Here is a 13,565-nt window from a genome sequence, read left to right on the forward strand (position 1 = left end):
GGGCTCTTTCCCACGTCTTCGGATGATAACCACTTGATCGTTGTCGCCACCAATTACCTCACTCGATACTACAAAACACAAGCCATCCAGCGAGCTACTGCTTCAGATGTAGCCAACTTCTTTTTAAAAAATATTGTCTTTCGACATGGTGCTCCCGCTGTCGTCATCACATACAGTGGTATGGCCTTCACCGCGCAGTTGGTCCGAGATACTCTACAGCTGAGTGGAACAACGCACTGTAAGGCAACTGTGCATCACCCGCAGACTAGCGGTTTAACTGAGCGTCTTAACAAAACAATTGCAGATACGCTTTCTATGTATGTCGCCATGGATTGTAAAATTTGGGACGAACTGCTCCCATATGTGACCTTCGTGTATAACACTGCGCTACAAGAAACCACCGGGTTTCATCCTTTTCATCTGGTCTACGGACGCAACGTCACCACTATGCTCAGCGTGTTGCTCCTACCAACTTCGTCTCAACCTACCACACCAGATACAGATGCTTTTGTTCAGCGTGCCGAAGAAGCACGGCACCTTGCACGGCAACGAATTCTATCCCGACAAAGTCAAGATGCTTGTCGATACAACATACGCCACCGAGATGTAACATACAACCCGGGAGATCTCGTATGGGTTTGGACCCCTATACGTCAATGAGGCCACTTAGAAAAATTATTGCACAGATACTTTGGAGCCCACATAGTTTTGCATCACCTAAGTCCTGTCAACTACAAAGTCGTTCCATCCGAAACATTGCACCACTCCCGTAGACCACGTTCCTCTGACATTGTTCATGTTACCAGGATGAAGTCCTACCACTCGTGCCGAATCCCATTTACAAACTTTGTGGTGTAGTCCCTTTGCTCATGTCCGTTGTCTTTCTTATTTCTTTTTTTTCTCCTTGTGGCATTTAACCCGTCCCCAAATTTTTTTGGCCTAACTTTTGTGTAGCCGCATCGAGTAGCCTCTTTTCTTTTTGTTTTTGGGGGAGGGAGGGGTAATGCCACTAGCTAGTGACGCTGGAAGCCGAGGATGAAGAATTGTGTGGTAGCTGCTGCAGAAACCAACAATAAACGACCGTTCGCTTGGAATTGACTGCTTGTCTTTTCCTCTCATGACAATATTCAGCAGCAGTGGAGCCATGTGGCTCATCGACTGGCTCCTAAACAAAATCCATCTTCCTTTCCCCAGGTTGGTGCTTACCTATATATATGAAATTTAGCGTATGTCAATTGAGTACACGATTTGCCACTGCTGCTGAATGACTAACATGGCAGACACTTGCATTTCTTGTCATGAATCTGTGGGGGACACAACATATTTGTCGTGTTCAGAGTGCAAATACAGGTATCATGTAGGTGCATGTTCAGGAGTTACAGAAGCAGCATATCAAAAGAAATCTACAGCAATGAAGAACTCGTGGAACTGTGTACCATGTAAAACGTCGAAAGCTTGATGCAGTCAGAACACCAAACTGGAAAATGTGGAACACGGAATAAATCTTACAAAAGAAATAGGTGAAATTCAGAGAAAAGTGTCGTTACAATGAAATCCCAAGTAGGTGCTCTGGAAGGCGTGGCTGCCACTGTGTGTGGCATTGAAAGGTCATTACAGGAAATGTCAAGCAAGTATGATAAAGTGCTTGCCGAAATGAAAAGACAGAGCACTGATGGTGAGCAGCTTAAGAAAGTGCATGGCAAAACTCGAAGTGCAGGCAAATGAACGAGATGTATAAATGCTTAAGCAAGAAGTTAATAACCTTGATCAATATAGCAGACGTCTTAATCTAGAAATCCATGGACTTCCTGAACAAACTAGTGCGAAACTGATAGAAAAGCTCAATCTTTTGGCTGATGACCTGGAGCTTCCAAGACTATCTCAAAAAGATACTGAAGCCGCCCACTGGCTGCGCCCTAGAGCAGGCACAGACGGGACCGATAAGCCATTGCCTATCATAGTGCGCTTTTCAGCCCGCTGTACTCGTGACGCTTAGCTTTCAAAAGAGTTAAACTAAGAAGAAAGCAATAAAAAATTTTCATCAACGAAAATTTGACTGCTCAGAAAAAATGCTTGTTCTGGCAGACGAAAACAAAGGCAAGAGAAATGGAATACCAGTTCGCCTGGGTCAAGGATGATAAATTCTTTGTTCGGCGCAGTAAACGTGACAGAGTACCGAGGATTAAGGCAACCAGTGACCTCGAACAAACAAGACAGGACCAGGAATTTCACTAATTTTCTTGCACCATAAAGCATATAGCTACACATGATAAAACATGCAGTTACCATGATGCTGCTTCATTTAGGCATCTTAAGGCCTTGCGCAGTGCCAAACAATTTTCTTTGCTTCACCTTAGCATGCAAAGTTCGAAAAACAACGATGATTCTGTCAACCTTTTTTAGACACCTTAGGTCATCAATTAGACGTGTTAACGTTCACTGAAACCTGGTTTTCCAATGAATACTCTGTTGTAAACTTTTTAGGCTACGTACAACTGCATTTCAGTGTCACAATCTAACAAAAGAGGAGGTAGCATTGCTATATAAGTCAAAAGTAACTACAATTATGAAGTGGTTTCAGGATACTCATTCACAGATATCCACTACGAATGCGTGCTTGTGAAGTACCTCAACGCGATGCTGGTAGTTCTTTATAGACCTCCAAATGGTGCTATAACCCAATTTATCAAATTTTTGGAGCATGTTTTATATTAGTTTATGCGTTGGTCTACCCACCATAGTGGTGACTTGATTATTAACTTGCTCTTGATGGAATCATCTGTTTTAAACCTACTTGATGTTTTTGTTTCTTTTGGCTGTGGAAGTATTACTGACATACCAAAAAGAGTAACAAGTATGTCCAAACCTTTACTTGACGTATGTTTTACAAACAATGAAATGGATCAAACTGATGCCGGAGTGCTAATATCAGACATAAGTGATCACATGCCGTTCTTTTGTGCCCTACATGACCCAACGCAACCAACGTACAGAACACTCGCCTATTCTGCGTAGAAGGATATCTGCAGAAAAGAGTGACCTTTTTAGGCAGCTGATTGAAGAAACTAGCTAGGACTCTTTAATGCAGATAAATGATCCTATCGTTTCCTATGACTTATTTCTTAAAATATTTAAAGAACTACGATATGATACCGCATTTTTCCCACAGAACAGCTGAAAAAGCATAAAAAATCCAGAAACCATGGATTGATGCCATTTTACTGAAGAGAATAAAAACACGTCATAAACTGTAAGCATCATTTATACAAACCAGGAATCTTGATCAAGTAGCAGAGTACAAAAAAATAAGAAATAAATTAACATACGATACTGCACGCACAGGAAACATGTATTACGAGAATAGGTTTACTAGTATTTCTAATACTTCTACGAAAGTATGGAATTGCATAAATGAACTATGGAACAAGAACGGGAGAGAATGAATATCAGAAATATTAATTGAGGGCGTAGCATACTTAACAATTAGTTCCCTGGCAAATAAATTCAGTGAGTATTTCCTAGAGGCAGTTGTTTGCACCTCTTCGCCAACCAATAGTATTAGCTGCACATCTTACATTAATAGTTTAGACTAGATGTCGCCTACTACAACAGAAGGAATACATGACCTGATAAAAAAAAGAAAAAATAATAGTGCCTCGGTGTATACAAAATTAAGGCAGCGCCTCCTAAGCAGTCACCCATGCTATTTGTTTACCTCTGTCACACATATGCAATCTTATTTTAAGCTCTGGAACTTTTCCTAACCAACTTAAGATCGCGATGGTAACAATCACTCTCAAAGGAGAAGATAAAAACGATCTTGGTAATTACAGGCCAATCTCTGTTTTACCTATGTTTTCTAAGATTATAGAAGAAATGATAAACTGACGAATTACTCATTTGTTGCAGCAGAAGAACATCGTAAAAAATCAATATGGTTTTCAAAAGAAAATATCCACAGAAATGGTTTAACTCGAAATTAAGGATAAAAGTGACAACGTAGTAAATAAGTTACTTACTGCAGGAATGTTTCTTGAGTTTAGAAAAGCCTTCGATTCTGTCAAACATGACATTCCACTGCTCAAACTATCCCGATACGGTGTTAGAGGGACAGCTTTAGACAACGTGGAGTTACCTAGAAAAGCCTTTACAATACACTAACATTGCCAATGCGAAATCTCACCTCGGTGAAATTGCATGCGGAGTGTCGCAAGGGTCAATCCTTGGCCCTCTACTGTTTACGATATACATTAGTAACCTAGAGCAGAAATACCCCCAATACCTGGCATTATTTCGTACGCAGACCACACCAATGTATTTTACTCTGGGCCAGATATTGATGTCCTTAAGTCGCAGGCCAATCTGTGGTTAAGAAATCTATCTACCTGGCTAAGGGCAAATAGGTTAAATTTAAGCACTAAAAAGAGAGAGAGACAAAAGGGAAGGAAAAAATAAAGTATATTGTATTTAGACCCCGTAATAAGACATATACAAGCAAAAATATTATTAGCGTTCAGGGACAGCCTATTGATTGCGTTACGTCACACAAATTCCTGTGTCTTTTTTCACAAAAATTTATACTGGTCTGTTCACATCAACTACTTATGAAAAAACATCTCCTGAGCAGTTGGCACACTCTCCATGTTATGTCACTTATTACCACTATGGCTCAAAAAACAGATTTCCCACACAACCATACCATTTGCACCTTCACTACTGCCTTCTTATATGGGGGACGACAAAAACGAACCTCAGCTATTTACATTTGCTACAAAAAAGAGCTCTGCACTTAACTGAACTGCTGCCCTTTCAGCCACATACAGCACCACTTTTCAAAAAGCATCGACTGCTAATAATTAATAACATCTGATATAAAAATTAGCTGTGGCTGTATACGACGAAGTTAAATCTAACCCAACTGAATTTCTAAAGAAATTTCTCAAGAAAGATCACAGCCACAATTTACGCCACATCATCTACAAGAAAGATATGCTTCGTACTAACTACAGCACACAAATATAAACATACCAAATTCCTGACTTCCTTAACAAACACATCACTGTAATGACATTATTTGAAGAAAGCTTTTCCATTCATATCTTCAAAAAGAAGATGCATGCCTACCTTTTAAAAATCCAAAGCTAACCTTACACAACTTTCAATTCCTTTTTTTATCTTATGTAACTTGCATATGCTACACTTCTGTTTTTTTTTTTTAGTTTTAGCTGTGTATAAGTTTTTTTTTTATGTGCAAATAATATTGATATACATATTTTGTGTCTAATGGCATGATTTGCTTAAAAATCCCGATGTGTTTTCTTTTCCAACCTATGTTCATATTTATGTATCACTGGTGTGTAAGTGGGTGATCGGCGCTCTGTCAGGCTTTCTGTGCATTTATGCTGATCCCCTATAGGCAACTATGCACACTGGTTGTCTGGAATAAACATGTTTCATGTTTCAATAAAAAAAACTAAAGAAATAGTCCCACCGACATGACTTAAAAACTGACACAACTTGGCCCAGTTCGAAGCGTGGACTCCGTCAGCGAGGTCTCCAACCGTTTGGCGCTTGACTAGAGCGTGCGCCCATTGGTGGAAGCTTGTGTGCATCGGCCTTTGAGGGGCTACTGCCTTCTTAGGTTGTGCCAGGCTATGGACCCGCTGTTCGATGGTTGAAAGCACTGCAGTCGCAATGCACAAGCGGCCATGTCCCGCAATTTTTTTTTTTCATATTTCACTGGCTTTCTTTATGGTACAAAAAAAAAATGGTGATGCAACAAGTAGAAAGTTTGAAGCTGCTGAATTGTATGCTTCATAGAACACTGCACAACTTTCTGATGGAAAAGTTCTGGTCCAATGTTATTACTTTTGAAGTTGGTTGATTATTCTTTGACTAATTAGGCGATTTAACAGAATGCAAAAAATAGTGCAACTTACTCGATACAATAGCCAACAACATGTGCTTGGTTGCGTACTCCTAGTGTGCTTCGACATATATTTTAAGCCTTCGCTAAAGTTAGCTGAGACATCCAACATATACACTGCAGTGTTGTGTCACATTGTAAATGACAAATGCATCATAAAGCGCTTGTGCAAATGCATTTATGAGAGGAAGCACTGGTTCTTCTCGATTACTGCCATTACACCTCTTCTATTCCGAAAAGCTAAGAATGTCACTGTTTTTTTTTTTCCAGAAAAATCTCAGTGCAGAACTCTTCTGCAATCTTTAATGCAATGAATCGTACAGAAGCAGCGTCACTGCACTCAGGACACTGTACTGAACCTGCTTGCACACATATTCAAAATAAACACTCTGCAATTCCTTCAGAGTCATCATGGAAAAAAAAAAAAACGCACAAGCCTGAATGGAAAACAAACATCAAATACCTGCAATAGCATTGGGACCTTTTTGTGTGTATGAGGGGGGAGGGGCTTGGTCACAGTGCAGCATAAGACAGTATCATATGGCTCTTCACTTTGAACCAGTGGCTTCTATCGTGTGCCCTGGAAGTCTCAAACTAAGTGCAACACAAAGGAGCCCCGTCATCACAGTTTTGCTCAAGTACCAGCAGTGTACACACCACCACTGAAGTCATGGAACAAGCTTTCCACATGGCAGACAATGGTGTAAAGATACGGAAAAGATAGACGAGGTAACACACAATAGGGGAAAATGAGAGAGAGTAGGAATAACAGGCCGTTTGATGCAGCACTGCCAACCCTATTGTTCCCCTAAACGGGGGAATCTCAAATGCTTGCTTTCTGTTAGTCAAACCTAGTGAACACACTGAATCTCTTCAAGTCTCAACAAGTGCTCAGTTTGTTGCAAAGGAATTGTGAACTTTTCTTTATTTCTTTTTTCTTGCCAAATAAAAAAATTACTTGCCAATCCTGGCATATGAGGATTGTGTCAGGCTTTCTGAGCTGCAAATTCATGTTACAAGTACAATATTTTCTTTTTTTTTCATTTTTACTAAAATTTTATGGGAAAGCTCAAAGAAGCAAATATATATACACTTTCACTTTGGTACATCCACACTGTACATCTATATGGGTTGCAAAATATGGCCTGCTAGTTTCAATGCTTGGAATAACGGAGTCTGCTCACACCTTCAGTGAATATGTGGTGCTTCCACTTGGATGTGTGGCCTTCCTATGGCAGGTTTGTGTTTGAGGGGAGTTGGCCTTCCCCAAGGCATACTACACAGTTAGTGGCTAATGGACGGATGCTGTGCCCTCAGAATTAAAGGCTCCATGCACGCTATCACTCGTATACAAAGAAAGAGCATGAACAGCAACAACAAAGCATCTAATTAATAACATATGCGTTTAACCTACTGTAACATAATGCAGTGTTCTTTTAGAAAATGGTTTCGACGGATACCGATAAATGCCAACAAATGACAAGTTAGTGGTCTATGTAAATGCTATGTATTAACACTACTACTATGAAAAATCTAAGCAACCTTTTCTTACTTCCAAACAGCCAATCCCTGAAGTAGAAAAAAAGGGTTAAAGCATGCCTAGATGAAAGTTTTCTTTTGAAACACAGTCCTAAGAATTGAGGGGGGAGGGGGTTAAGGTTACGTGATGGTCAAGTGCTGAACCTTGCACTATTGAGGCAATGTTCTCAGCAAAACAATGATCTGCACAGATTGGTACACTCTACCAACTTGATTTGCACTGTTATCATCTCAATGTTTTAGATGCGAGTGGGGGAAAAGCCTTCTCTGTGCCTATACTGATTTGATTGTTCCATGCACAGACATTAGTTCAATTAAATGTAAAACTGCATATCCATTAATTTTTAGGCTCAACGTGTTACAAAATAGTTTCAGAGCTTCTGAGCAGTGTAGAAAACTTGTTTGAGGTCTCCCATAATTGTTTTTAATTTAAACAGGTCTGTGTGTAGTTAATTTGAAAATTTTTGTTCAGTTAAAAATATACTGTTTCAATGTAAATGAATAAGCACATTTTCCAAAAGGACTGTGGGCATACAGGAAGCTTCCGGATTGAAAGATGGGCAGGATTGACTTGACGGGCTGGCAGTGCTCATCTGACAGGCATCAAATATGCAACATTACGGTAAGCAGCACTGGCCTCCACTGCAAGGGTATCACTAAAACCCACTGTAAAGGTACTAGTGAAGCCCTGTTGCCAGCTAAGAGGTTTCCTTAAGCACAGTTTGGTGATGTGTCAGTCTGCATTAACAAAGCACATGCACTCAAGCACATCTTGAAAATGTAACGTTGTGATGGAAAAATGAGGGCACATTGGTAGAACGTGCACCTTTAGGTGGTCTCCATGACAATAGATGGCAAAAGTGTGCAAAGCGAGAAAATTACAATAAAGGCAACAACATAATGGCGCCATTACAAACTCACTCCTTTTCTAGGTTACTACTTATCCATGTGAAGCTACACACTCTGCAAAAGTAATGCTCAATAAAGTAGCCCTCGTCAAAGAGCGTTAACTGTACATCCCCTGAACAACACTCGATTCTGTGAGCATCCCCGACTACACTCACAATGGTAAGGAACTAGCAAAAGTTAATCCGGTTTTCCTGGTACTACCAGGCATTTTTGTCTGATAGAATATGACTGGCATGTTTGACATTGGAGCATTCTTGAGCATGAAACACCACAGACACAAAAGAAAAGTTAAAAAAATCAGCAGACTGCCACACGGTCAAGGGTAGGTATGAAGCATGAAATGACTTCTCTCCAAGTCAAGCTTTGACAACACATATGTGGGCATCGCCACCATAGTTACGCCTTAGTGATGTCCAGCTAGAACAACAGTCAAACAATTGCACACAAGGCTGAGGTTGCCTGCGATTTGTGCGCTTGAATTCTTGACCTGCAAAATGGCGCAAGTATGCACAGAACTTGCACCCATGCTCCCTTCCCACCATTATTACTGCCACTGAACTGAAGTACTCTCGGACCTCTTAACTATGACTCTCACACAAAAGACTGAGCTGGGGAATATTTGCTAAAAAAATTTTACGCCCTTAGTGGATGAACTCTCGTGTCATGACAATAACCACCAATCTTACATGCACTTCCTCTCTTCAGTAATGTGTGCTTAGATGTGCATAGCATTAGTAGCAAAACTGCTGTTAGCACACAGATGCAGACAGCATTAATGGCAAAAAAGGAAGCTGTACTGCATGGACTATGTGCACTGTAAAATGATGACACAGTAAGGAAGAGAAACACACTGCACAGCGTAGGCCACAACATATAAAAGCAATCAATGATGTTGCAAGCTGCAGTCTAATAGCAGGGTTGTCCGGTGCTTGGCAGCAAGCATTGGTAGATTTGTGATACTTTCTATCTCCATGAACCAAAAACATCCGAAAATTCAATGCTGCCTTCCTAAAGTAGTTCTGGAAAACTATGGTCCAGGGCAACTCTAATCACTTCCACTGATGGGCAGGCATAAATTTGATATTTTTTCTTTCCTGGCACTAAGTACATGTTTTTATGGGACGTCGTTGGAAAGCCTTTCATGCTTTGAAGATTGACACAGTGTGATGGAGGAGTTAATTTCTCTGTATATCATTCATGAGGTACCCATACCTAGTGTGTACTGCAGTACAGCGAGTATTGCTACTACAGTTGGGGTTCAGTTTTCAGTTGGACCAAAAACCACAAAAGAAATTTCTACGAGGTGTAAAAAACTGTTTTAAAGAACACCCATCTGTGCACACCTGTACACAACAATACACTTATTGTGGCACATTTACAAAGTAAGACATTTTCCCACTCACTTGAACAAAAAAAAAAAGAAACCAGGTACTGTTAAATATGTGGTGGCAAATATTGCAGCAATACCAATCTGGAAACATCAACAGCTGCAAAAAAGAAAAGGTAAGCTTTGATGAAAATTAAAGTACTAGTCACTGAAGAAAACAAAAACTGAAAATTGTTCTTTCAAATTAAAAAAGTATGCCAAACATCCAACAAACAACACATTGAGAACTATGAACCCTAGCTATACGTTATCTTTCAGCTACTTGTGATTAATAAGCCCTTCCACGCATAAATTTATTTAAATTTTTAACAACTGTGGCATGCTGGAAAGAAACCACCCCCCACAACAATATTCCCTGGCACCTGCCTTTTCCCGAAACTCTTCACTCGTTCTCGAAGGCAAGTTCAGCATCTCTCTGCGACTACCATGATGTCCAAGAGAGTTCCATTACTGTAACACCAGTTATGACTGCCAAGACTTGCTAGCTAGCATGACAGAGATCAATTTTTATGCCACGAGCATTGAGCTGCAGTCATTGCCATCACAAGCTTTCAGACTTATGCTACTAAGCCCACTCTGCTCACAGCATTGGCAGTGAGTAATGCCAGAGGCATGCACGCTAGCCGCATTCGATACCACAAATGACCATCCTGCTCTTTGTGAAAACGGTTTGTGATCGCTGCATCTGCGGGCGTTATTGAGGAAACAAAAAAATGGCACAGCATCGCTGCCTGTGCGTCACTCTCTGACTTTCCATACTGGGTGGCTTTCTTTTAAGCACCTACACACCATTCCTTGCACCCTGTATACTCCACAATGTACACAGTATAATATATACTGTGCACACTCTACAGACATGCACTGAACATGCAAGTACATGAACTATACTACACCATATAATGCATGTACTTGGCACACAGACCGCTCACATACAACTTGCACATTTCCTGGACAAAAAATAGCAAGCTATTGACTGACTACTGCCAAAGGCAGATACGGTTTCTAGACCATAAGAATGCAATTAGGGAAAGCCACGCAAACAACACTAAGGAAAACAAAAACAGGAAAACAAAAGAAATGTTCATGGGCGTGCCTGAGGTAAATGGGCACTGCAAGCTGCATGCGAATGGCAAGTCCAGCACACCCAGTTTCTAAAGACTCAATGGGGAATCACGTGGTGGTCCTCCCGCACTCACACGGGAAAAGTGTCCTGGCGTCTTTCACAAGGTGGCCACTTCGCCCAGTGACGCCTTGATGATCTCACCAAATGTACTGTCCGTAGTTGCTGTTGATGAGGATCCCTCCTCAGTGGTTGATGTTGAAGAGGCCGCCTGAGACCCTTCTGCTGGGGACACCAGCAGTCCATCAGTAGCACAGTCTCCACAACCCACAAACACAGGGTCCACCGGCACGACACCACGCGATGCCAGTGCGGGGCTTCCACCTCCCCTGGCCACTGCACAGCTGAGGTCCGTGTAGTCCCGGTGTGGAGAGCTAGGCCTGCCATCAGCCAGATCAGTACCATCGCCCTCCTCCTCCTCGGTAGAGTAGTCAGAGTTCTCCGAGTAAGAACTGTCATCTTCGTCTTCCTCTTCTGAGCTGTAATGGCATGCTGCAGCAGGAAGAGCCATGCCACCAGGTGCTGCAGTCCCATTCACAGTTGCAGCTGCCGTTGCAGCTGCATTGTAGTAGATCAGCCGGTGTGGGTCGACACATTGGTAAGCGGCTAGGTTGCCTGCCGCCTGCTGCTTTTCAAATTCAAGCCGCATGAGTGTGTGCACGAAGTGGGCACGCACTCGTACTGGATTGAACTCAGTACGGCCTGAAGTGTTGCCACAGCCCTCCTGGGTGCAGCCGCATGGGAACGAAAGCCGGTCCACCTGAGCATAAGAGAATGTCCCCACAGTTGTTGGCCCAAATGTTTCCATCACACACGCACCCAACCATCTCCAAGAGTACTTCACTTGCCACGATAGGTACCACCCGCCATTGACACAACACCATCTGGAGCAACAAGTGGACGCAGTGCTGGCACTACAAAGAGCCTAGTGCTCCTAACAGCTCCTCCTGTCAACATTCAAGAAAAAAAAAAGAAATTCCACAAATTAGAAAGCAACTTCAGCTGCCATGACATATTTATCATCCCAACCTTATTTTATATCCACTGCAGGGCCTCTCAAGGTCAGATGACTCCACCTTGCAAATTTCCTAACCCTCGACTGCATTTCCCTTGACATTCTTCCAATGCTGCTACACTAGTAGACCACACAATATGCACTGCATGCCCTGCCACTCCTTCCTCTTAATGTCAACTGCCCGTGTTTGCTTTTTAATCTACACCACTGTCTTCTGTCTCTTAACGACCATCATTTTTCATTCCTTTCCTCAAAGTGCAGTCTGCATCTTCTGAAGTTTCAGCCATACGGGCTAGTACTACCACATTATTACACAATTATATACTTTCATTTTCAAGGATTTTTGATGCATTTATTGAAATACTCTCGATTCCACTACAGTGTTACAGAGGAGTGGTAAGTTAACAAATCATGTTCAAGACGGCAGTCTTGAAGGAAGTATTATTCAAATTGCTGCTGATTAAGACAGGGAGATGTTATTATTAGAGAACACTGACAACTATTTTGTGTCCCACTTTTCTTGCTTTCTTTTTATAGCTGTTGACTTCATAATAGTGCAAAGCCTCAGTTCCTCAACAACATCACAAATAATTACAGCACCTTTGTGCAACCCGTTCAATACATTTGCCAAGTGCAGCAAAGCTTCGGATGCAAAAAAGGAGACTATTCATGTGACTGAAAACGGAGTTAGTGGTCACACAAACAACTCGAACAGTTCACCTGTCAGCCTGGTGCAGTGGTTGAAAGCCATACGATGACCACGTTGCCAAAGGCCAGACTTGTGAACGTTAGATAAAAAAATGTAACTGATTACAATTCATTAAATAATGCAATAGGTTGCATTGACCAACTGCTGCCTCATTAAAGTAACTGAGCAATTACTAAAATGTAATTGACTACTTTTACATTACTTTCTCCCCCACCTTTATTGATGTTTATTGCGTGCCAACAAAGTGTCGCTGTCTGGCAGAGTGCTTCAGCGGAAGGTGCTATACTTCGCGTGCATGCTCAAGCACAATAACTTTAAGGGAATCCTTGGCTAGTTGAGCTGTTTCAAAGCCCACCACGACACAGTGACCAAAGTCATTTCCCGGGAGGCAGCAGCTGTCGACCCTATGGCAACATCGTCGTGGCTGCTGACCAACAAAGAAGTGCTGAACCAGTACAAGCCCTTGGACATTTACAACGCAGATGAGACAGCCGTATTCTATAAGATGCTTCCATCGAAGACCCTGGACTCACAAGACCACAAATGCCTCGGGGGAAAACACAGCAAGCAGCATGTAACAATTTTGTTGTGCGCTAACATGGATGGCACAGCCAAATGGCCACTGCTTGTAATTGGCAGAAGCAAGAGGCAAGAATGAGGGAAATCATAGGCTGCATGCCCGTACAATACAGCGCGAACCTGAAGTGATGGATGACCCAGGCCATATTTGACAGCTGGCTCAAGACTTTCGATGCTGACATGCGGAAGACAGGCAGGTTGGTCTGCCCTCTTTTTTTTTTGATAATTGCAGCATCTATCATGTTGATGATGCGGAGCTTGGAAACATGCACTTGGTTTTTTTTCCCACCAAACTGCACTGCCGTGCTGCAGCCGCTCGAATAAGGTGTCATTTGCAGCGTCAAGTGTGCCTACAGAGAGAAGCTGATTCAATGTCTGCTG

The 13,565-nt window shown here is 41.9% G+C and overlaps 1 protein-coding gene across 5 annotated transcripts in view; it reads right to left on the reverse strand.

Annotated features, from left to right (window-relative positions):
- Nucleotides 1–6,199: 6,199 nt before the first annotated feature.
- Nucleotides 6,200–13,565, reverse strand: part of LOC142566711 (cysteine/serine-rich nuclear protein 2-like) — an 83,654-nt gene continuing 76,288 nt past the window's right edge. For all 5 annotated transcript variants that reach the window (XM_075677548.1, XM_075677547.1, XM_075677549.1 and 2 more), the window contains one exon: nt 6,200–11,641. In XM_075677548.1, coding sequence (XP_075533663.1) covers nt 10,982–11,641 — 660 coding nt within the window. In that variant the 3' untranslated portion in view covers nt 6,200–10,981. The remainder of the gene's footprint in view (nt 11,642–13,565) is intronic.

The sequence above is a fragment of the Dermacentor variabilis genome, unplaced genomic scaffold (assembly GCF_050947875.1).
Source record: "Dermacentor variabilis isolate Ectoservices unplaced genomic scaffold, ASM5094787v1 scaffold_13, whole genome shotgun sequence".
Lineage (NCBI taxonomy): Eukaryota > Metazoa > Arthropoda > Arachnida > Ixodida > Ixodidae > Dermacentor > Dermacentor variabilis.